The sequence below is a fragment of the Humulus lupulus genome, chromosome 5 (genome assembly GCF_963169125.1).
Source record: "Humulus lupulus chromosome 5, drHumLupu1.1, whole genome shotgun sequence".
Lineage (NCBI taxonomy): Eukaryota > Viridiplantae > Streptophyta > Magnoliopsida > Rosales > Cannabaceae > Humulus > Humulus lupulus.
This window is the reverse complement of record NC_084797.1, coordinates 207478595-207504253: the sequence shown is the minus strand read 5'-3', so window position 1 is coordinate 207504253 and position 25659 is coordinate 207478595. Positions and strand designations below refer to the sequence as shown.

Genomic DNA, 25659 nt, shown 5'->3' with positions numbered 1-25659 from the left:
GCTAACCGCGCTCTATATCCTTTACAAACTCAAGAATTGGCCAGCCCCCTCTCCTCATGAGGTCAATTATCTTTTTGACCTTAAGTCCAACCCCAACCAGGACGGTACGGGGCTCTTCCATTTTTGCCATCAGGAGACTGGACACACGTTTCTGTCCGAGACCACCCATATCTCCAATGTGGGGAAGTATCACCTGGAATACTTTCTCACACCTGACATTGCTGCAAACAACCCGGCATTCACCCGAGGAGGTAAGGGGAATAACTAGCCTTAAACCAGTAGTTCTGGCCCTTTAAATTTTTTCTTGTCATAATACTCTACTGTTCCATTGTACTCCAGGTCCATGGTTGTGCTCGACCCCCACTCCAGGAATGGAGTCGAGGGTAGCACTCTTAGCCAGCATGCACAATGCTGCTAAGAGTGTGAAAAACCTTATCACTGAGGCTAACCTTAGGTTGGCTGGCCTTAAGGGCCCCTCTACTGCGACCAACGAACCTGCGGCGGGTGGTGTCCATGTTGGCGTGGGACGCGAGCAGGGTCCTGAGCAACAGCCTCAGTCACCCCCTCCTAGGAGGAGGCCAACTAGGATTACAAGCAGGGAACCCGCTGCTCCCCATCGAGCAGCAGAACCGTCGGTCCCCAAGGGCAAGGGGAAACAAAAGGCTGCTGAGCCTGCCGAACAGTCTGACGACTTGTCGGATGTATACGCTACACCATTATCATTTTTAAATAACTTGCCCATTCTCATCCACCTGTTTGATGGGGACGACAACTTTAGGAACACTCCTTCTTTAAATTCAGATTTCTTCCAGGGACTAGGTAGTTCAGTAGATAATGTTACGACCAGTAGGTGTAGCTTGGGTACCTTACTTTTGCATCTCTTATATTCTATCCTTTGTTTCTTTGCGACCCTTTAAAATCATCGTTTGAAATGTCATTCTTTGTGCAGGCATGGACCCCGGGGACTTCTTTGCTCATTACCAAGCTGCTGCCAAAGCTTCTGTCCCGAAGAAGGACAACAAAAGAGCTCGCGGGGAAAGTAGCAAGACCCCTTCAAAGAAAGCCCGAACAGAAGACGCTCCCACCGACGCCCCCTCCAAAGAGAACTTAACACATCCGCCTGCCCTCGAGCAGCAAACTCCCGCGCCTGTCGACCCTCGGCCTTCCTCAAAGGCCGCAGACAAAGAGACCACGGACCAATTGTCTGAAGGCTCCCTGCCCAGCCACATAGTTGGCATGGCTAGGGAGAGATTATATCGGCTCTCCAAGCACAAGCGCGCCCAGGTCGCCATCACTGACACTGCCACGATGGACATCAACGAAATCATCAACAGGGGGCTGAACGAGATAGCCAGTGTAAGTCGTCTTTCGCTACTTTGTCATTTATGCTAAACTTCCTTTCTTAACTCACTTTTTTCTTCAGTGGTTTTTGTCCTTGACTGCCAGCTAGCGTCGAGCCGGGGCGATGGTTTCTCGAGAGAGGAACTTTGACTCCAAGCTTGCCCAGGCCACGCAAGCGCTCGAGGATGAAAATGCCAAGCTGCTCGAGGAGAACAGGGAGCTGGTTAAGCTGAACGAGCAGCTATGCGAGGACCAATCCACTCTTACCCGAGAGCTTCAGGAGAGTGAAGCGGCCCGGAACAAGGCCATCAACGAGCGGCACAAATGGAAGGAGAACTGCAAACTCAACACGCGAGTGCAAGCAGCTCACACTCGACCTGACTGCCATCAGGGATGAGGTAAAGAAGCTTGAGGAACGGGTGCGCAAGCTCGAGGAGGACGGAGTTAAAACTCTGAAGAAGTATAAGGAAGCCACCTTCATCAGCTTCTATGACCTCTGGAAGCACAATCGGGAGGCCGACATCAGCTATCTCTCCAAGAAATTGCAAGAGACGCTGATGACACAGTGTGTTGCTCGGCTGGAAGCAGAAGAGAAAGCCAAGGCCGCCAAGGCCCAAACTCCTGCTGCTGCTGCTGTGGCTAAACCTCCGGCTGGTCCAAACGCTCCTCATCCAGAAGGCCTTCCTGCCTCCCAGAAAAATTAATATTTATTTATTTTTCTTTTTTTCGCTTTATGGCCCACGGGTCTTTTTGTAAAGACAATCCTTTTTTAATTTTATTGCTGTGAGGGCAGCTCTTTTGCTTATGTTTGAACAATTACACCCGAGCAATACTGCTCGCGGTGTAAACGTTTGCCTTTGATATTATAATCTTTTATTATAATACCTGTTCGCATGACCGAACTTAGCATAGTACTTTGGTTTGATTTAGCAAAATCATAAATTTTGAAAAATACTCTAAGTACCGTAGCATGCTTTCACTTATTTTGTTCATGTGTTTACATACCTCATGGTATGCTTTGCTATCGATGTACCTTATATGCCCCCCAAGTGATCGAGGAGCTTTAGGTCCTGGATCACTTGCCTTGACCACGACCTGTGCGAACATTACTGCTCGTTGCAAAATTTAACACTTGTAATACAACAAAACAACACACGTAATGAACAAATACTTGTAAAACTAAATTTACAATAGTTGGCAAGAATGACTGGCTGCGCACAGTCCCTTATAATCTCGTATTAAAAATGGACTAAACATGTCTTTACGAGTAATCTTAAAAAAGATCTTACATTTATAAGCGATTAGCCATACAACGTGGCTAACCCTTTTTTGCAAAACTTGTGAAAAGCAGAATTTTAATACAAGCCAGTTCTTTAAAAAGGATTGTTCACTGATAATACTTGCGCAGGTGTTCTCTATTCCAATAACGTGGAACGAGATCTCCATTCAGGCGTGCAAGTTTGTAGGTGCCCGGGTGAAGGACTTCTTCAATCTGGTAAGGTCCTTCCCAGTTAGGTCCGAGTACTCCAGCAGTGGGGTCGCGGGTGTTTCAAGAAAACTCGTCGTAGCACCAAGTCACCGACGTTGAATTTTCTCTCTTTTAATTTTGAGTTAAAGTACCGGGCGACCTTTTGCTGGTATGCAGCAACTCGTAGTTGGGCTTTTTCTCGTATTTCATCAATTGAGTCTAGGGACTCCATCATCAATTGGCTATTCTGGTCCTGGTCGTATGTTAAACGTCGATGTGAGGGGGGATCTAGCTCGACAGGTAACATAGCCTCATATCCGTAGGCTAAGGAAAATGGGGTATGACCTGTTGCTGTTCGGCGAGACGTTCTATACGACCAGAGGACTTCAGGCAGCTGCTCTGGCCATGCTCCTTTAGCGTCTTCAAGCCTTTTTTTCAGGGTGTCCTTAAGAGTCTTATTCGCGGCTTCGACCTGCCCGTTTTCTTGGGGATGCATAACTGAAGAAAAGCTTTTGATAACTCTGTGCCTTTCGCAGAAGTCGGTAAGCAAGTCGCTGTCAAATTGGGTTCCGTTGTCTGAAACTATCTTTCGAGGCAAACCATACCGGCAAACAATGTTCTTGATGACAAAGTCAAGAACTTTCTTGGTCGTTATGGTAGCGAGTGGTTCAGCTTCGGCCCATTTGGTGAAGTAATCAACTGCCACGACTGCGTACTTTACTCCGCCTTTTCCCGTTGGTAGGGATCCAATCAAATCTATCCCCCATACCGCAAAAGGCCACGGGCTCTGCATCTGTTTCAACTCATTTGGAGCTGCTCGTGGAATTTTGGAGAACCTTTGACATTTATCACATCTTTGTACAAATTCCATCGAATCCTCGTTCATAGTTGGCCAGAAGTATCCTTGCCTTAGAATCTTTTTTGCCAAACTCTGCCCCCCAGCATGATCCCCGCAGAAGCCTTCATGTACCTCTCTCATTAGCTCCTTAGCTTTTTCTGGTGTAATACACCTGAGTAGTGGCATGGAATATCCTCTTCTGTAATGACACCATCGACCAGTATGTACCTAGCGGCCTGCCTTTGCAGAGTTCTGGCCTTGTTTCTATCTATTGGTAATACACCTTTTGTCAGACACTCCAAGTATGGTGCCATCCATGTATCCTCAATTTGAATCTCCATACTGGCTTCAACCTCTTGTATGCTTGGCTCACTCAATCTTTCTACTGGCACAATGTTCAGAGTGTCAGCATCTTTCGCGCTCGTAAGTTTGGCTAAGGCGTCGGCGTTTGAATTCTGATCCTGCAGTATTTGCTGGAGCGTATACTTCGTGAGTTGGGCTAGCAGGTCTTTGGTTTTATTCAAGTAGGCCACCATTTTTAAGCCCCGCGCTTGATATTCCCCTAGAACATGATTCACTACCAGCTGTGAATCGCTGTAAATATCGAGCGTCTTTATTCCCATGTCTTTGGCCATTCTCAGTCCAGCGAGGAGGGCTTCATATTCGGCTTCATTATTTGACGCGGTGAAGTCAAACCTAATAGCGCAGTGAAATCGATGCCCTTCCAGCGTTATCAATATCACTCCTGCTCCTGCGTGGGATTCATTGGATGACCCATCCGTGAATAACTTCCACGAAGGAGCTTTCTCTTGAGACTCAGGCGCACTAGGCTGTTCGCACTGTTCGCTGTCTGGGAGTTCGGTGAACTCTGCAATAAGATCAGCCAAGATTTATCCTTTTACTGCTGCTCGCAGTAAATATGTGATATCGAACTGCCCTAGTTCGACTGCCCATTTTATTAATCGCCCAGCCGCCTCTAGTTTTTGGAGGACTTGCTGAAGGGGCTGGTCGGTTAGCACTGTGATGGGATGGGCTTGGAAGTAAGGGCGTAGCTTCCTTGAGGCCAGGATTAAGCAATATGCTAACCTTTCAATGGGTGGATATCTTAGTTTCTCCCCAATCAGCCTCTTGCTAACATAGTATACCGCTTTTTGTACGCCTTCTTCCTCCCGTACTAGTACCGCACTAGCAGCAACTTCAGTGATCGCCAGGTAAATGAACAAAGTCTCTCCTTCGATCGGTTTTGATAAAATGGGAGGCTGTGCCATATGCACCTTCAAGGCCTGAAAAGCTTGTTCGCAGTCTCCTGTCCATTCAAATTTTTTATTGCCTCTAAGTAGATTGAAAAAAGGGACGCACTTGTTCGTTGATTTCGAAATAAATCTACTCAGGGCTGCGATTCTCCCGGTTAGACTTTGTACATCTTTGATTTTCTCTGGCGATTTCATGTCGATCAGGGCTTTTATTTTGTCGGGGTTGGCCTCGATTCCTCTTGAATTCACAATGAACCCCAAAAACTTTCCTGATCCAACTCCGAAGGAACATTTGAGAGGATTTAATTTCATCTGGTACTTGTTTAGTACATCAAAGCATTCTTGTAAATCCTTCACATGTCCTTGAACACCTCCATGTTTACTCTGATCAGCTCCTTGAACATGTGGTTGACTAGCCGCTGGTAAGTCGCACCTGCATTTTTCAGTCCGAAGGGCATTACTTTATAACAGTATAAGCCCGTATCGGTCCGGAAGCTGGTGTGATCCTCGTCAGAGGGATGCATGCTAATCTGATTGTAGCCCGAATATGCATCCATGAACGAGAGGATCTCGTGTCCTGCGGTAACATCGACCAGCTGGTCGATTCTAGGGAGTGGGAAGCAATCCTTTGGGCAGGCTTTATTGAGGTCTATAAAATCCACACAGGTTCGCCATTTGCCGTTAGGCTTGGGAACCAGCACTGGATTGGAGACCCACGATGGATAAAACGCCACCCTGATGAACCCATTCTCCTTTAATCTTTCAACTTCTTCTTTTAAGGCTCTCGACCGATCCTTATCGAGCAGCCTTCTTTTTTGTTGCACGGGTGGAAAAGTCTTGTCTATGTTTAGGACATGGCTGATAACTGCAGGGTCTATCCCATCCATGTCTTTGTGCGACCAGGCAAAGACTTCCTGGTTTCTCCGCAAAAATTCCACCAATGTATGCTTCGTGGTTGGGTCTAGGTTTTTCCCGACCTTCACGACTCTGGTCGGGTCTTTTTCGTCAAGTTGGACCTCTTCCAGGTCCTCGACGAGTCCAACGTTCTCTTCAAAATCCCCAAAGCGAGGATCTAGATCTCCATCCTCACTTTGGGCAACACCCTATTTGGTGACTTCATCACCGGATTGGGCTTGTGTATCAACTGCCATTTGCAACCTTTCTGAGGTAGTGCTCTTCGATGTTCCCTTTTTTGCCTTCGTGACTGAGGCGTTATAGCACTCTCTGCCATCCCTCTGGTTCCCCAACACGTGTCCTACTCCTGCGTCTGTCGGGAATTTCATGGCTAAGTGCCACATAGAGATGACGGCCCGTAGATCAACCAGTATAGGCCTCCCAATGACGGCATTGTACGCCGAAGGACAATCGACTACCACAAAAGTAGCGAGTAATGTCCTGGTAGCAAGCATTGTACCTGTTGTCACTGGCAGTCTGATCGATCCGGCGGGGGCAAGTCCCTCACCAGAGAAGCCGTATATCGTTTGGTTGCAAGGCTCCAGGTCCTTGACGGACAATTTCATGCGTTCCAGCGAAGATTTACACAGGATATTCACTGAACTTCCTGTATCGACAAGCACTCTCTTCACCATCATGTTGCCCATTTGGATATCCACGACTAGCGGATCGGAATGTGGGAACCGGACATGTTGGGCATCGCTATCAGAGAAGGTTATTTCGCCCTCTTCTGACCGAGCCTTTTTTGATGCGCGGTCCTCCACAGTCATCATCTCGATGTCCTGGTCATGGCGCAGAGTCCGAGCGTATCGTTCCCTGGCCTTTCCGCTATTTCCTGCGAGGTGCGGGCCTCCACAGATGGTTAACAGCGTGCCAGCTACGGGGGCAGGCTGCAAAGGTGGCGAGCGTTGGCGTGCTGGCGCTTGCTCGTTGCCACCCGGAGCCTCTCGTTGGGAATCTCCCGAGGCCCGTACGTATCTTCTCAAGTGTCCTTGTCTAATAAGGAACTCGATTTCATCTTTCAGCTTGTTGCATTCGTTGGTGTCATGTCCGTAGTCGTTATGATAACGACAGAACTTGGTAGTGTCTCTTTTCGAAATATCCTTTCGAATGGGGGCAGGTTTCTTATAAGGCACACTGGAATTCGTGGCCTGATAAACCTCTCCCCGAGACTCAACAAGGGCAGTGTAGTTAGTGAACTGTGGTTCATAACGGTTACCTTTGGCTCGTTTATTGTCGGAGGTGGAAGGCTTACTGTGTGGCCGTTTTCCACCATTCTTGCCATTGCCGTTACCGTTCCCGTTGCCTTTGCTGTTGCCGTTGGGTTTAGACCCATTGGCGGCTTTGGCAGGCTCGGCAGCCTTCTTATCCTTGTCTGAAGGCTTTCCATCATCGGCAATGGCATCTTCGAGCTTGATGTAACGATCAGCTCAGTCCAAGAATTCCTGGGTAGTTCTAACCCCCTCTTTGCGAAGGCTCTTCCAGAGGGGGGAGCGACGCCTAACCCCTGCGGTTATGGCCATCATTTTGCCTTCGTCCCCCACTGTTTTAGCTCCAGCTGCTGCTCGCATAAAGCGCTGGATGTAGTCCTTCAGCGATTCTCCATCCTGCTGGCGAATTTCAACTAGCTGGTTTGCCTCGGTCGGATGCACGCCACCGGCATAGAATTGTCCGTAGAACTCCCTTATGAACATCTCCCAGGAAACTATGCTTGCAGGAGGGAACTTAAAAAACCACTCATGTGCGGCATCAGAAAGTGTTGCAGGAAAGATCCTGCACCGAGCATCTTCGGACACTTTCTGAATGTCCATTTGTATCTCAAACTTATTAACGTGAGATACCGGGTCACCGTACCCATCAAAATTCGGAAGCGTAGGCACTTTAAACTTGCTAGGAGTCTCTGCCATTGCTATCATCTACACGAAAGGAGTACCTTTCCTCCTGTCGTGGTCGATGTAAGATGTTCTTCCCCCGACCAGCTGTTGCACAGCCTGGTTGAGGGCATCTATCTGGACCTGCACTGCGACAGGAATCGCTGTGGCCTCTGTTGCTGGGGGGACACTCTCGCCATGCCGCTCGCGGCGATCGTTGAGCACATATCTCAAGTCCTCGTCTCTTCTCCGCTGCTTTCTAGCTCCAAGCCGATTGAAGACGTTATTCTGCCTAGACTACCCCCCAGCGTCCTGTCTGCCGGGTTGGTCATCCTGAGGTGGCTGATTCTTGTTTCCACCTCTTTCGTCATTCCTCCGACCGGCATTTCCTCTGCCGGAGTCAGCTTCAATATACCCATGGCCATCTCTGAATCTTGATTGGCTATGGTGGGATCGACTGTTCCCTCGATTTCCATCCCGGGCTGAAGCGTCCCGAGCGTTAGAGGGTGGCCTGCACTGGTCATTGTGTCCCCGTGCATTATCATGCCGTGGGGGACCCCGGACCGCAGAGCCTAACTTTGAGTTCCTCCTGTTACCAGGACGATTCTGACTCTGTTTGGTAGGTTCGGCTCGTCGCCCCTATGGCGTCTAGGACTACGAGGCTGATGCTCGGTCCTATTCTGCCTCTGATGCAGGGGATTGCCGCGACCAGCTTGGGATGGAGGTTGTGCCTCAGGGTCCTGTGGGACATCGTCATGAGGCACCTGAGGCTGCTCGGGCCTTTGCGGGCTCGAGGGTTTGATAGGCGGGCTAGGATTGGGACCCCTGTGGGGTGGTCCATTCGCAGGTTGATCAGGCTGCGAGACAGGTGCGGCCTGATTCCTAGCCAATTGCAAGGCTGCCTCTAGGGCTGCCATGGCCTCGCTCTGGCGGCAGTCCATCTCCGCCTGCCTCTCGCTTAACTCCAGGCGCTGCCGTTCGATTTCCTGCTGCTGCTGCGCCATGATTTTGGCAGCACTTTCTTGACTGGCCCTCAGATTGGCCAGCTCTTCATGCAACGCCCCCAGAGTACTCTTTAGCATTGCGTCATCCATTTCTTCCTCCTCAAAGTCCAAATGTGGCTCATCCTCAGCCACACTTGCAGGAGGAGGAGGAGGAGGAGGCGGGTTTGATGGTGCAGCGGCGGCCGCCTGTCCAGTTTTCCTTGCAGTTTTTGCCATTGGTTTATTCAACGGTGATATATCAAGCTCTCAATGAAAGCACCAGAATGTTGACCCTGATTTTGGGCAACTAACACGGAGTCAAAATACGCTTGACGTGGATGAATGCGTTGAAAAGAACGTGATAGCGAAAATAATAAGAACACGATATTTTATAGTGGTTCGGTCCCAGAATCTGGTAATAACCTACGTCCACTTAGATTGTTATTGATGTAAGAGTCAAAGGAGTGATCAAAGAACTAGGGTTCAATGAGTTTCACTAACCTCTGAAGAACAATACAATATGATTGATATGATTACTCTAAACTCCAGCGATTTAGAAGTCAGGAAAAGAGAAAAAAGGTTCGATCCCCTTCCCTGAGCCCTCTTCCTCTATTTATAAGCTCAGGGAAGATTTACATTGATTTGTTACAGATATTATTTCCTAAATAATCGGATACTCAGGAAATCATGGGAGAGAAATTCGGATTCCGTCATAACTGCCTAAGATTTCCTCCGCGTGTTGCGTGCAGACGACCAGACTGGTCGTATGAAGAGATCGACTGATCGACTGCATAACTCCGAACATTTTCCTGGTCGATAGTCGAACACAGGTTTTGCCAAGTGTCAGCCACGTGCAATTAATTCCTGCCACGTCATTCACTTCTGATTTTTGGGATAACAGCAAGTTTGTCTGAGGTCGTTCTTGCAGGATAAGATAAAATTACCCTATAATAATTTGAATGATTACACTTAAGTTGTTAAATAGTTTTTTTGGTGGTGAAAGTTAGTAAGTCATCCAAAACGCAGCACTTAAGTCATTAATTAGTATTTTTTTTTTTACGACAAAAGTCACATACATATATATATTGCTTTTAGAATATAAAAAGAGAGAGAAAAAAATTAAAAAAGAGTGCACAAAATATTAAAATTTTTTATTTTATTTTATTTTATAATAAATAAGGTACTTCTATAATTTATAGCTCAATATAACACTAATATGTTGGATTAGTGAGGCAATAATACGAGTCGAGAGCCTTAGCTCTTGTAGGACTATATATGTGTGGCTCTATTGCTTAGAGTATTTCCAATGCAATAAAAAATATGTGTTACAATAATATATTCAGCATTAAAAAAAAAACCTCCAATATGCAATGCTAAAAAGTGTGTCAAGATTGGTATATAATAAAAATTATGTCGTACAAAATATAATAGTGTCAAATTTAGAACAAGAATAATTGTTACACTTTCAATATATGCTCATTAAAATTGATAAATCAAATTTCAATTCTAATAAAAATATTAGAATTAATTTTTATATTAAATATTTTTTTATAACATTTTTTTTCAAATAGTATTACAGATAACATTTGTGTGATAAAATATAAGTTGAATATTCTGTCAAATTAATATACTATTTAGTTTTCCTTTATTCTAAAATTTAATATTAGCATTGACATTGGCATAAATTTTAGATTAAAGATAGTCTTAGCTTAGCTAGTTTGTTAATTTATTTTTGAAGAAGCAAGTGGGGTAGCTGCCCTTATAGAATTAATTTTTTTTTTTAAATCCTCATTCTTTATAAAATTCTACTAATATGTTCTTATTGATTTTTTTTTATAAAAAAAATTAATTTTTATATGTAATATTTTATAGTTTATCTTCTTATTTATTTTTGTCCTTGCTCGATGTAATAAAATTCTAAATTTGCCACTAAATCAAACCATATAAATTCTTGGTATTAATTGTTTACACTCTGGTTTAATTTTTTGTCAGGCATTTATGATTATTACTTATTAGTACTCTTAATATGTTTGAAAAATATTAATTAAGGAATGTCAAATATATGATTATTCTAAAGGATAAATAGCCGTTCGTTTAGAATTGTCAGAAGCTAACAATACAGTACATGGCCTTCCATTGTGGTTTGACATATATAATATATAAGTATAACTGTTTGACTTGAATATCTTATACGTAGACCTAGACCAACTTGTAATTGAATATATCAATTCAAAAGTTCAATATTTTACTAATTAATTCACTGTAAAATATAAACATCATCACTGCTAATTATTGAAACAATTAATGATCATATTCATTAAAACAAAATTTAGGTCGAATTTTAATAATAATAATAATAACGATTAAGTATTAAGTGCTCTTCTCAATTCATGTTTTCCACGATTAATATTCTTTTTGTTGAAAATAAATTTCGAAGTCAATAACTATTTTACCAAACGAATGAATTAATATTAAGAAGATTATTAATTGAGTTACATAAATTAGCCGATGGGCAAAATAAATGTGATAGCACATCGTTTTTTTTTTCAACAAATGTACCATTTTTTCATGACTATTTTCTTTATTTGAATTTATTTTGTGATCATGACCATATATATTGGCAATTAGAAGATGTCAAAACAAAAATTAACGACTGCTACCCATTTTGAAACACACATCTTAAATAGGGAGATACTCCTATTTTATATAGTTAAATCAAATCTCATGAACTTAAAATGTTTAACCATTACTATATATAAATGATTAATATTCTTTCTCAATCTATGTTCTGAATTACACACAAATTTTCCAACGGTTTTTATTTAGTGCATTTTTCTGTAAAAATATAGTAAGAATATTTTATGTTTCTAATTTATGACTTTTGAAAAATATTAAAATAAGATTTTTGGAAAAATTAATGAAATAATCTTTGGGTTTGGGGACTTTTTTTTTGTCTGGGTTCCGTGCAGTGCAAATACGGTCAGTCCGGAAAACTGATTAACAGTGTGAACTCAACACAGAGAAAGATAAAAACGCTGTTCGAAAAATCAACCAATCCGCAGACACGAGTGAAGGGTATAGTAGTCAAAGAGCTATGAGTTTTTTTTTATATATTTTTTTATTAATAAAATATTTACAAAAAAAAAAAAGCAGAATCTTTCATTAAAATAAATAACTGAAAGATAACTTTTGGTGGTTACAAATTTTCATGACTTACGTTAAGAAAAAAAACATGAAGAGTCACAAGTGTAGTAATGTAAATAGCATTGACTATTTGTCTTTTTTTGGAGCCTTTAAGAATATGAAGATTTACTCTAATGTAGTATTTGATTCAGTAGAATGGAATGAAAATGAGAATGGGAATGAAATGGAATAAGAATAATAATAAAAATGATATTATGATGTTTGATTTATTTTTAGAATAAATATTAGAATTATAATTATTTTGTTTAGTTGAGTGTGATAATCAAATGAAATAAGTGGTATATTGGCAAAAATTCTCAACTTTAACTTTTTAAAATAATAAAAATTTTACATTTACTAATTACATGAAGGATAAGATAGTAATTTTGTTTATTTTTAAAACTACTTCAATTATGAAAATGTGTTTCCAATGTTTAGTATGCAAACCAAACAAAGGAATCCCACATGTTTTTGGAATTGTGATTCCATTCCAACTCCCATTCAAGTCTATCAAACATGAGCTCCAAAGCTTTCAAAAAAAAACTGTAAGGTGTTGCTTGATTGGGCTTGGATGGAGTGAAAACGAGGGAACGAGAAAGATAAAAAAAAATAGTAATTGAATGAAATAAAAATTAATAAGAATACAAAATTTAATAAAAAATTATTAAATTTATTTTATTCTTGCATTGGAATGAATCTTTTTTCTCATTTTCAAATAGAATAATTATTTCACTAAAATAATAAAAAAAACTCATTAAAATAACATTTTAATACTTTAAAATACAAATAAACAAACTGAATAAAATAAAAATTAATTATTTTTCATTCTATTTCATATCATTACTCCAACCAAACATCACATAAGTTTTAAATATTGTTTTTGAGGGATTATATTAAAAAAAATATTTATATTTTATAAGTTTTTTTATTCGTTATGAGAATAAATTAGAAAATATGCCATGTGTCATATTATTAGTAAATATTATTATACCTACTATTGCATTTTATTTTTTTGTATAACACAATAAAATTTTCAATTAGAAACAAGAAATATATTAGGCTTAAAATTATAACAGATGAGAAATATAAAGAATTTACGACTGCAAAAGTAAATACAATGTTGGAGATTTTCGAAAGAAAAAAAAAGTGCTACCAATACCAAATATTGGTAGACTAGCTAAAATAATCTAACAACCGAAATAGTGCATTTTCTTTTTCTTTTTTAAGGACAAAATAGTGCTTTTATCTAATTAAAAATTAAAAAAAATGTGCATTTATATTTGAGGGGTGTTAGTGTGTAATCAAATTTATTTTTTGGGAAAACTAAAATTGAATTGACTATTCGTTGTAGTTCTTTTTCCTTTACACCTTTACTTTAAAGTAGTTGAAAATTGAAGTGGGTTAAGGGACGGGCATGTTACAGATACAAAGATTATATATATTTTTGTTGTAAATATTAATTTTTAAGTAAGAAATTAAATAATCTTTTATTGTTTAATTTGGATGGACATGGAGATGGTGGGGATACAAAATGAGTTTTAAATTTGGATGGAATTTTGTTGCGCTCTAGTCACGGCTTTTTAGACATTATTTGGCAGGAACTCCTTCAAGTCCGGTTTGGGACACTATCTTGGTGGTTATTAATCTTTTGGATTGTAGTCTACGGCCACGTAGCATCAATGTTCATAGAGCTTGTGAATCGTTGATTTTTTGAATGATTATTAGTTTTTAACCATTCTTGAAGTTGATAATTTCTTAATGTTGAATGTTGTAAAGGAAGTCTAAAATCGGTTATTAATTTGAATTTGTTTTGTAAGTATTTGGACCAGCTGTGTGATTAACTCTTATAATGAAAATTCCTTTTTAGCTTATTTTTTAAAAATAAAATAAAATTGTAAGATTGTAAAATTGAGGTTTTAAATTTAATTTATTTATTTTAAGAGAAATAAAAATTATGTAATTGGTCAAGAGCGTTGACAGTGTGAGAAGGAAGGTGGTGTGGTGTGAGACTAGTCGCAGACAAAAGCGAAGAGCAATAAGAGGTCTTGGCTTTGTTCCGAAAACGCGACGGAAATACACGTATGCTGTCTCTGTATACACACACACACACAAACTCTTCTGATCTTAACTACACGAAAACAAAAATTAAATATACATACAAATAGGACAAGGTCAACAACACATCACATATACCGGTTCTCTCTATAAATACATCAACTACTTCATTCAACTACTCTCAACATTGAAAACCAAACTAACAACAACAACCCTCTCTCTCTCTCTCTATTTTTCATCATCATCATCATCATGCAGATCGGCTCTACTCCTGCTCTCAACTCTAATCAATTTCAGGCGGCATCACAAGCCAGCTTTAACATGAAAATGTCTCCTCTAAACCCATTAACAAGACGTTCTTCCTCTAATTTAACTCGAGTTCATCTTGCTAACCTCGAAAAACTCCTCCAGAAGCCTCCTCTGCCTGAGAAACTTAGCACACAAACTGCTCGAGAGAATGTCTCTGAGAATATTAGTACTGGGTCGTCCGAGAAAAGGGGGAGAAATCTACTGGAGGGTCTGAACTTGGCCCGGATATGGCCTGAGATGAGAGCAGCTGATGAAATGTCCCCGAGGCATCTCAACCGGCTTCAGCAGCTGCTTACCAAGACGGGTGAGGGTGAGTATTCACCCAGAAACAATCTGGGCCGTCGGTGGAGAGACTATCACGGTCGTAACGATTGGGAAGGACTAATAGATCCGCTCGACGAGAATCTTCGCCGTGAGGTTGTACGGTACGGCGAGTTCATCCAAGCCGCTTACCGTTTCTTCCACTCGAACCCGGCCACGCCCCTCGACGAGCCCCCCAAGGCTCGACATGTAGCGTTGCCGGACAGGACTTATAAGGTGACCAAGAGCCTCTATGCGACGTCGTCTGTTGGTTTGCCGAAATGGGTCGACGACGTAGCGCCTGATCTCGGGTGGATGACCCAGAGATCGAGCTGGGTCGGGTACGTCGCTGTTTGCGACGACAAGAGGGAAATCCAACGGATGGGGAGAAGGGATATCGTAATCTCGCTTCGTGGGACCGCCACGTGTCTCGAGTGGGCGGAAAATGTGAGGGCTCAACTGATCCAAATGCCTGACGAAGAAGAACAAGGCCATGACCCGGACCTGGACCTGGATACCCATAGCCATAAACACCAACCCAAAGTTGAGTGCGGATTTTTGAGCTTGTTCAAAACACGTGGTGCTCACGTGGAGAGTTTGGCTGAGTCTGTTGTTGAAGAGATCAAGCGCCTAATGGAGTTATACAAAGGTGAGCAACTAAGCATAACGGTCACTGGCCACAGCCTAGGAGCTGCCCTGGCCTTACTAGTAGGCGATGAACTGAGCACATGCGCCGAGGACGTGCCGCCCATTGCTGTCTTCTCGTTCGGCGGTCCCCGGGTGGGGAACCGTGGCTTTGCTAACCGAATTAACGATAAAAATGTCAAGGTCCTAAGAATTGTGAACTCACAAGACGTGATCACTAGAGTTCCCGGGGCGTTTTTAGGTGAAGCCATGAACGACGAGAATGAAAGGAAGACAGGAGTTATTGGGGGAGTGCTTGAAATGTTGGAGGACAACATGCCCTTAGCATACTCACATGTTGGGACAGAACTTAGGGTGGACACAAAAATGTCACCTTATCTTAAGCCTAATGCGGATATGGCTTGTTGTCATGATTTAGAGGCTTACCTACATTTAGTGGATGGTTTTTTGGCTTCTAATTGTCCATTTAGATCAAACGCTAAGCGAAGCTTGGCTAGGTTGCTTCAAGACCAAGGATCTAATGTGAAGAAGTTGTATACTAGTAAGGCCAAGTCCTTGAGTTTGAATCTTGAAAGAAAGCAGGGACTAATGCACTTCCCTATTAGCTTACCTAGTCCATCTTGAAATAAAAGTGTGACTTTAGAGAATAATGTGTTGCGCACATATAGTATACTTAATTTGTACAAAGAGGAAATATGCATGTATGCATATTTATTATATATAACTCACCCATTATGTGTAACTAATTAATGTTCACTTTTGGGGTGGTGTAATTCTATCAGGTAAGATTATGGTGTTTTATATATACTACTATAGCTTGTGTTTATTTACTCTCTGTACCAAAGATAATAACATGCACAAAAACACACAACCTTTTATTATGTGGTGCAATTACGCAAAACTAAATAAGGTCAAAATTGTTTTATCAATTTATTTATTTTAATTCAAAGGTGGACGTGTCAAATGTTAGTTAATAATTTTTATTAGCTTTTTTTTTTTCTCAATCAAACCCGGAAAATCAAAAGTGGCAATCTGGAGGTAAGTCAATTTCCGCTACCGAGCAGTTTGAAATAACTAGGATTTAAAACTTCTGTTTAGGTAAACTTGCTCCTAATATATATACATATATTGATGTATATAATATTATATTATGTTATATGATATAGAAAAAGTCCATCTTGAAGCATATAAAACCGAGTAATGCCCTCTTTGAATTGACCCAAAACGGGTCCCAACCCTAAAAATATTACTCTCTTTTTCGTGAAACTGATATTTAACCTTTGAAACCTTGTTGTTAGCTGGATTTTCTTCCTTTAATTATTTCTCATTGAGAATTCAAGTACGATCTTTTTATCACTTTTATATACAAGCATGTACGGTGTATAAAATAAAATAATACGTTTAATTAAACCAATAGAGTATAGCAGCATACAATTAGAAGAGTTAAATTATTATTATTATTATATTTCTGAATATATATATATATATATTTGTAGTGTTCAAGTATGGAGAGAGAAATATAGTAAGCCATACAGTCCACATCGTAAAACAAACATTAAAAGACAACGTTTGTGAGTTGTTTGATTATATTAGGCTAATTGATATTAATATTAATTACCTTGATCGAGCATAGAATATTACGTGTATTTAAATAATAGAGGCTGTTTTGATCAATTTAAATTTTTTTTACTGTTAGCACGACATGATTGGCTTTCTTTCATTGATTATGGATTGATGGCCTATTTTGGAGTACTAGCATTCTTTAATAATATACACACATATATATAAATATATATATATATATATATTTCTTTTTAAATTTGAGAAAGTGATACTTTGAAAAGAATAACGTTGGAAGTTTCTTATTCATGTAAATACGTATCCCTTATTTTTATGATATCATTAGCATTAATTAGTACTCTTGTCTATGGGCTTAGGTTAGTCAAGCCCATTTGTTCGTCAACTTATATTGATTGAGTTTAAACTTCTCAATTTATATTAGTAGATAAAGAAAAGACAAAAATATTTTTGTATGTGGAGTTAATTATTGGCATATGGATTAATTTCCAATTTTATGTGAATTGACAAAGTGATTTTTTGTTTTTTGATATCTCTACTTTCTTGCAGAGCTCTCTCAATAGACACCCATATTTAACTGAAAAAAATATATGTAATAAAATTATGCACCAAAATATTATACTAACTATAATGACAGTTTTATTTAATTAATCAAATTTATTTTAGATGAAATTCAATATTTTAAAAAATAATGACGCATGAATTAATATAATATTTGATTGCATATCATTATATCGTTGTGAATGAATGAGATTGAAACTAACACAATGGTTACCTACCCAACCCATTTCAAAAAGAGGCAGGTCCAAGTCAAAGGCCCATTTCAAAGAAGATGCACTAGAGGTAAAGGAGCCGCCCGCATTACTACAACATTATAAATAGGTACACTCTTTTTTTTGTTTTACTTTTTTACAGTTCTGATATTTTTTTTAAATACGATATTAAGTTTTGAAAATTATGGTTTTTTTTTAATTTAAAAATACAGTATATTAAACGGTAACTAAAATTTAACTAGATTTCAATCTACTGCATGCTAAAATATGCCAAAAATAAATACATAATATATCTTAGAACATCAAACAAATATACTTAACATGTACCAAAAATAAAGTCATTGCATATTAAAATGTGTCGAAATATACCTTAAAAATATTACACATATAACCAAAATAAATTAAAAATCAACCAAAAATTATCTTACCATGTAATGGCAAAAATACTTATTTATATTTACCCTTATAATACTTGTACTAATAAAGTAAGCCCAAAATTTATATAGATACATATTTAGGGGATGTTTGGTAGGAGGTTTGGGTTTGGGAGAGTAGAGTTAGAGGGGTTTAGATTAAGGAAATGTAAAACTCAAGTGTTTAAAGGGGTTAAGATTACCCTCAAATTAAGCTAAAAAATAGGACCCACTTAGAAACACAAACTCCCAAGCCATTAAAAATAAATTTACCAAATATGAGTTAGATTTGACATTCTCATTCCCACCAAACCAAACCCCTATACCAAACATCCCTTTAACTAATACATTTTCTTCGTACACAATTGTACATGCATATAATAGTTCGAGTGGTCAATAATTAATGTTTGTGAAACTCATCACACATCATCATTGAAGATGGTGATGTAATAACTAAAACTCACAACCGAAAAAGTCATTCAAAGGTAATAATACTTGAGAATTGAGCTTGAAACTACCTTATCATAAATATAAATATATACTACCTTTGGTTAGAAATCTGGCATTGCATAACCAATAATACTTGAGAAATTAGCTTGAAACTACGGACTTGGTTTATGTAAATAAGGGAAAAACATCTTTGGCTAAAAAACATTAGAAGCTATACGCATTTAAACATTTTAAATGGGAATTACTTCCCATATTCTCACACTAAACTCTAAAAAATATCTTAACCTAACTTTTCCTCAACCTCTGTCCAAAATGTCGTACTTCACTTCTAAATCTTGATCAAGATTAGGCTTTGGTGATGTCGTCAACGATGAACAATCAGGTTTTGGTGATGTTGTCGTTCTTTCTTTATCTTCTTCTATGTTATTCTTCAGTGAAGTTTTTAGTTTTTCATCTTGCTTTTCATATATATTGTTTTTAGGTATGGATTTTTCTTGGTTGAGTAACAGATTACCATCATGTGTTTCTGATAAGTGTAATGTCAAAACTTTTTTAATGTGTTTAATTTTCTGGATCTTCTAATATGTATTTTATTTTTGGGTTACTACAAATATGAGTAACCCATTACCTACGGTAATCCTGCTTATTTTTAGTTTTAATAGGGTAATTTGTTACCTGCAATAAACCTAATAAGAACAAAATATAGTGATTTCATTTGGATAGAAATGGTAACTTGTTGCCTACATTAATCATGCTCTTCCTTCAGTTAAAATAGGGTAACCTGTTACTTGCATTAAAACTAATATGAACAAAAAATATAGTGATTTCATTTTAATATAAATGGTAACCCATTACCTAGCTTGTCCTTAAGTTTCAATAGGGTAACCTATTACTTGCAATAAACTTGATATGAACAAAACTATAGCAATTTTATTATAATAGAATGGGGAATAAGTGACAAAAGTACCCAATATTTTGAAAAACTTTTGAATTAGTACTCAAATCTTTTTTTTTGTAGGAAAAGTACCCAATGTCCACTTTCGTTGGTATCTGTCGGTACTCAGCCTATTAAGTTTGTTAAAAGTTAACTGTGTACCCACGTGTCAGCTCCTTATTAGTCTATTTAATAATATTTTTTAAAGTTAAATTTAAAATTAAAAAAATTATTAAAAAATTATTTAATTAGTAAAAAAATTAAAATAAGTTAAAAATTCAGTTTTTATAATTAGCTTTCTAGAAAAATATTTTTTAAAAAATTAAATTTGAAATAGAAAAAAATTAATTAATCAGTAAAAAAATTAAAATAAATAAAAAAATTAATATTATTTTTATAATAAGCTTTTCTCTCTCTTTCTCTCTCTCACACACGCACAACCTCTCTATTAGACTCTGATGTTGCCCCTCTGCTCATCGTTGTCGTACACACGCCGAACCAAGTGGATCGGACGCCGCCGAAATCCCCAACCACGCGAAAAGAGCACCTCACGTGCCCCTTAGAACCTTCAACCAACCGATCAAAGTTTCAGCGCCAGTTTGGATTTTGGTTCTAATATGGCCATCTCGAGCCACCCAAACCAGATGTTGCCTTCGTCGCCACTTAACCTCTACCTAGTTCTCCCCAAGCCTTTCCCCAAACGCCATTCTCAAGCTTCGTCGACTCAGGTATGGCAGATGAAGAAGAGATGGAGACGAGGGGAAAGAAGAGAGAAGAAGAAAATTAAAAATAATTGTATAAATTTTTTACTGATTTTATTTTTTTAATTTATTTTTAATATTTGTTTTAATTTTTTACTGATTTTAATTTGTTTTTACTGATCAAATAATTTTTTTTTCTATTTTTAATTTATTTTTGAAAAATATTATTAAATAGACCAATAAGGAGCTGACACGTGGGTACACAGTCAGCTTTTAACGGACTTAATGAGCTGGATACTGACGGATACCAACAGAAGTTGACATTGGGTATATTTCCCACAAAAAAAAAAGATTGGATACTAATTCACAATTTTTTTTAAAATTGGGTACTTTTGCTGCTAATTTCCTAAAAAAATTGGTAACTCGTCACCTACATTAATCTTGCTCATTCTTCAGTTTTAATTGGGAAACATATTGCTTGCATCAATCATGATATTAACAAAAAAATATTGATGTAATTTAAACATATATATTTATGGTAACTTGTTCCTTGTAGTAATCCTGCTTTGTTAATTAGTTTTAATAAGGTAACACGTTACCTACATTACACCAATTTTTTACTTCATTAGATATGTTGTTCACAAGTACACTAACGTTTACCTCGTATTAAAGTTAATTAAGTTGAATCTTTCAATCCAGGGCAAGATAAGTCCTCAACATATTAAAGATCTAGCTAAGCCCTCATGAAGTTGGTTAAATTTTGGTGTGAAGGTCACACAAGATTGCTTAATGTAAAAACAACACCAAAATAAAATTTATGATTGGAGCTGCCCTAACTTATAGGAAAATGCAATATGCTGGACTAAATTAAATATTGTTAATTTTTTCTCTCAATGAGAAGTTGGTGATCCAACGTAACTGAAATCAATTGAACACAAAGTAAGTGCTCGAAGCGTGTCCTGGGAGAAGATTATATGGAAGAGGCTCGTGGTAGAACGGAGGATACAACTGAGGTAGTTGACGAAGCATTAATGGGAGAGGATTCACAACGTAACGACATGGCAGAGATTACGACCGAGACAACATTTAATGAAAATGATGAGGGAAGTAATGAAGGTCAAGAGAATGTGCAAGACCAGACTGGAGAGGACGCCTTAAATGCGTATCAAACAGAACAACTGGAAATACTAAGTAGAAGTTTTATTGAAGAACTTTCATTAGAATTGGAAGCAAATATAGAAGTAGATGAAGAAATAGTCGACAGGGGTCTTGGCAAAGACATTTGGGAGGAGACACATTACAAGAAAACAGGTCAAACAAAGCTTGTCTAGGCTATGGTCCCTTAAAGGTGGATGGAGAATGAAGACAATGCAAGAAGGCCTTTGGGGAATATTCTTCAATTATGAAGAGGATTGTCAAGAATTCCTAAGACGTAGACCATGGATAGTGAACGGATAGCTCCTAAACATCTGGGAATGGCCAGTTGATGGGAGGTGGCAACAAGTCGACATGGGAAAAGCTAGATTTTGGGTGCAATTACATGACCTTCCATCCCCATATCTGTCATGGGAAAATGCTCCCACTATAGCAATCAAGCTAGGGGAATACCATGGTTGTGACGAGGCCAACAGAAGGGAGAATGCCCGAAGAGGATTCTTGATGTTCCAAGTTGATATCCTTATCATCCATCCACTACCGGCAGGTTTCTTCCTATACACCCAAAAGAATAGGAAATAATGGATTCCGTTTAAGTACTGTAAGCTACCGTTATTCTGTTTCAACTATGGGTTCCTTAGCCATTCAAGCCAGAAATGCAGCTGCCCAAAAGCATTTGTCTACCCTCCGATAGGCAAAGCAATCCCAATGTATGGTCCCTGGATCAAAGCTGAGGTTCTGATTAAAGATTGCTTTGACACAAGCAATATGCTTATTAGAAGATCCATTCCATGACATTTTCCATCACTAGAGACTAGGCCGGTTCATTTGAATGGTGTAGCATGAGACAATCAAGCGAAATTAGTGGATCTTGCAGAGGCAGTAGAGAAGCCAATTGGTGAAGAAGAAAGGAAAGCACAGTGTACCCAGGAAGCTCCAGGTAACACGCCTAAAGGAAAACAACCTATTGTGAGTAAAGGGAACCCTGCATCGGATATGGAGAAGAACTGCAAGGCACAACTTCACCCCATTGCCCAAATTGGGAGAGGACCAAGAGACAAAGGCATCATCCAAACCCTCATGGCCACGACCGGACCCTAATTGGAACAAAGGATAGAAGTCCCACATGTCAAACTTTGTAAGTCAAGAAAACCCCATAAATATCCAGAAACCACAATCCTACCTTGGCCCAGTGAAACTAAAATAGGCCCATTTGTTGACAAACTCACGGGCCCAAGAGAAATTGATAAGTTTGAGGCCCAAAACACTCTCTTTCTTGATCCATTGGACTCGAGCAATAGAATCCATCAAGCCTTCGAGCCCAGAAAAAGAAAAGCAAACCTATGTATAACTCCAATTATACAAATGGGCTTTGATGATATTAGTCTCTACTCAACCCCAATCGAAGTCCTAAGCTTTGCACCTCCAGAGGCTCCTTCACCATTTATAGCGGGCAACGATAAAATAGGCTCTTCATCAAAGCAAGGAGGGAAGAGGGCTAGGAAAGGCTCTGGATCAAGGAGCAGTACCCATAGCAGTACTCGAAGGAAAGGAAGAAAGGAGGTTGTTCCCTTTGTCTTACCGCCAGCTCCAGCACATCAAGGTAACATCAATGAAAGCAATACTGATTATTATGTTGAGGTTGAAGTCAGAATGGACCCACTTTTTCCCACAGGCAAGGACGCGACCCTTAACAAGCCACTCCTCCCCAATGAAGGTACTGTCACTAAATTTTTGGGGCATAGTAAGAGCCCTGACAACTCAAGCTTTAAGAGCTTGGGAGAGGAGATACATACCTGCTTGTATTTTCCTCATGGAGACTAAAGTTGAAGAAAAGAGAATGAAGCAAAATGGAAGGAGTTTGGGGTTTGAAGGTTTTGAGTGTATGCCATTTGTGGGATTAGCATGAGGAATCTGTATTTACTTGAAAAAAGAAATTCGGCTTCAAGTTGTTAATTCAACAGGAAGCATTATAGAAGCTATGGTATGTGACCAAGAAACTGAGACTACTTGGACTCTCTTTGCTATGTATGGGAGCCCTGACGAGATAGAAAAATAAAACTTCTGGAGGGAATTAAAACATAGAGCCCGTAATTGTGATCTCCCATGGAGAAGCTATAGTATATTCCGAAAAAGCATAGGCCTCAGCACTTTTACCCATGAATGCTCTCCTGTTGCGACATCAATGATGGTGCGCGTAGTAGTGCACAACCCACTATAGAAATTATGGACCAACATCCACTTCTCAATGCTGTGATGGAGACACTTTCTCAATAATTCCTTAAACTGCTCTCATGCGTCATCTAATGACTCCCCATTAGTCTGGAAGAAGTTATTAATCTCTCCTCTCAACCTTGCAATCTTTGATGGAGGAAAGAACTTGGCAAGAAACTTCTATGCTAGGTCCTCCCAAGTGCTAATAGAGTTGGCCTGCAAAGAGTTTAACCAACTCTTGGCTATTTCCCTTAGTGAGAATGGGAACAACCTCAATATAATAGCATCATCACTCACCCCATTCATCTTAAAAGTTGCACACAGTTCCAGGAAATTAGCTATGTGTATGTTTGGATCCTCCGTAGGTAATCCACCAAACTAAACGGTGGACTGGACCATTTGTAGTATTGCCGACTTGATCCCAAAATTGTTAGCAGCAACTGTGGGGTGTCTGATGCATGAATGCACTCTTGTAACTCTTTAGAGTACATAATCTCTTAGAGTTCGAGCCCCTTGGTCCTGGGCTTGATCCTAAGCTTCAGCAGTCGTTGCCCCTCCAACATTATTGAGGGCATTATTTACAGCACTCCCTTGGTTTGCAGCCATACTTGCCTCTAACCTCTTATTCTTATCGTTTTGTCTACAGGTTCTCTTTATCTCAGGATTCACTGGTATGATCTCAGATGCCTTTCCGCGTCGCATAAACTAAAACTACCTGATTAAGAGAAGTCAGACACAAACCAAGTTAGAATTATAAAAAAAAAATAACCAAATTATAATAGAAATTATTTATTTTGATATCAATAAAACAATCCTTGGGTTTTATTTTATTTTCAAATATAACTGTAATCATATCAAAATTAAAAGTATAAAAACTTATAAAAACTCAAAATTACTTAATTGAAATTAATATTTGTTTAATTTTTTTCTAAAATATTTGATAATTTTGTTCTCTGTAAAGTTTGATAAAAATAAAAATTACTTGAAATAAATGACAAATCTAAGTCTCGTTCAAAATAACTAAGGTGAAGATTGGAGTGATGGTGGGTATGTGAAATCGTACAAAATTACGTAAAAGGTTAAGGTAGCTGCCATAGTTGCAGAGAAGTATGAAGACAAATATTATGAAAAACTTTGTAGGTAAATATAAAATGACTTTCCGAAAAATTCCACAATACCATTACAAATGGCTATATTTGTTAATATATTGTTGTTATACCATCTATCTTTTTATCCTATAGCTAATTTTTACATTATGACAATTCTCTCGTAGTTTCAGGGCTGACATCCTTGTTGCTCACAGTGTGCCTGAATTACCTCAAATTTTTTCACAAGCCTGCAAAATCCCTTAATGACAACAAGTAATGAGCTTTGAAATTACTACTCTATAAGCTAATAACAATTAGAATATCACTTCTCTCCCTGTTAGTCACCACACCAGTTGAAGTAAATCGATTTACAAAGTCAAATATAATTTTAAAGGTGAAATAGAATGGTATATATAAAGCATGCTTGATAGCAAAGAGAAACACTCAACAAGGTGTTGGTTATCTAGAAATTTATGTCACTGTGGCTAAGTTCAATACAATCATATTGTTATTAGCTTTGACTACTATTCAAAATTGAACTTTACACCAAATGGACATAAATAATGCATTCTTACATGGAGATCTATAATAACAAGTTTACATGAATATACCTTAAAGGTATAAACCAAAAGAATAGCTTCCAAACAATCTTGTTTGCAAATTAAACCAAACCATATATGACTTAAAACAAGCATCTCTATAGTGGCATGTTACACTTAGTTCTACTTGTAAAGTCCTTTATTGGCTAACTTTATTTTAGACAAAATATTTTAAAGTTATTAAGGAAAATCAGTAGCATATCCATATTGATTCTTGATCTAATGATTCAACTGATTTTCTAGTGTGAAAATATCTTTAAGTGTGAATATAATTTTTACCTTATTTATTACAAATAATCAATATTTGGTAATAATATATTTTGCAATTATCTTGAGATTATTTTCAGTATTATGATTATTCTGGAATAAAGAAGGTATCGAAAATGAACATGGTCAAAAGAAATGACCATGTTCGTTCTGCCAAATAAAACTGATTTCATTGCTGACTCATCAGTTTCTTTTTATGTCAACACATAATTCATCTGGCTGGCTGATTTCCTTAATCAAAGGAATTCACAAATTGATTTCAAAGATACTAGAAAATGATGGCCTTG

The 25659-nt window shown here is 38.6% G+C and overlaps 1 protein-coding gene and 1 non-coding gene across 2 annotated transcripts; both read left to right on the top strand.

The window, feature by feature from the left end:
• The first annotated feature begins 14128 nt into the window (after positions 1 to 14128).
• Positions 14129 to 16030, top strand: LOC133778092 (phospholipase A1-Ibeta2, chloroplastic). The gene has a single exon (XM_062217915.1). The coding sequence runs from the start codon at positions 14199 to 14201 to the stop codon at positions 15822 to 15824; it is 1626 nt and encodes a 541-aa protein (XP_062073899.1). The 5' UTR covers positions 14129 to 14198; the 3' UTR covers positions 15825 to 16030.
• Positions 16031 to 23452: 7422 nt separating this feature from the next.
• On the top strand, positions 23453 to 23559 carry LOC133781223 (small nucleolar RNA R71). The gene has a single exon (XR_009870011.1). It is a non-coding gene; the product is annotated as a small nucleolar RNA R71 (small nucleolar RNA).
• The last annotated feature ends 2100 nt before the right edge of the window (positions 23560 to 25659 follow it).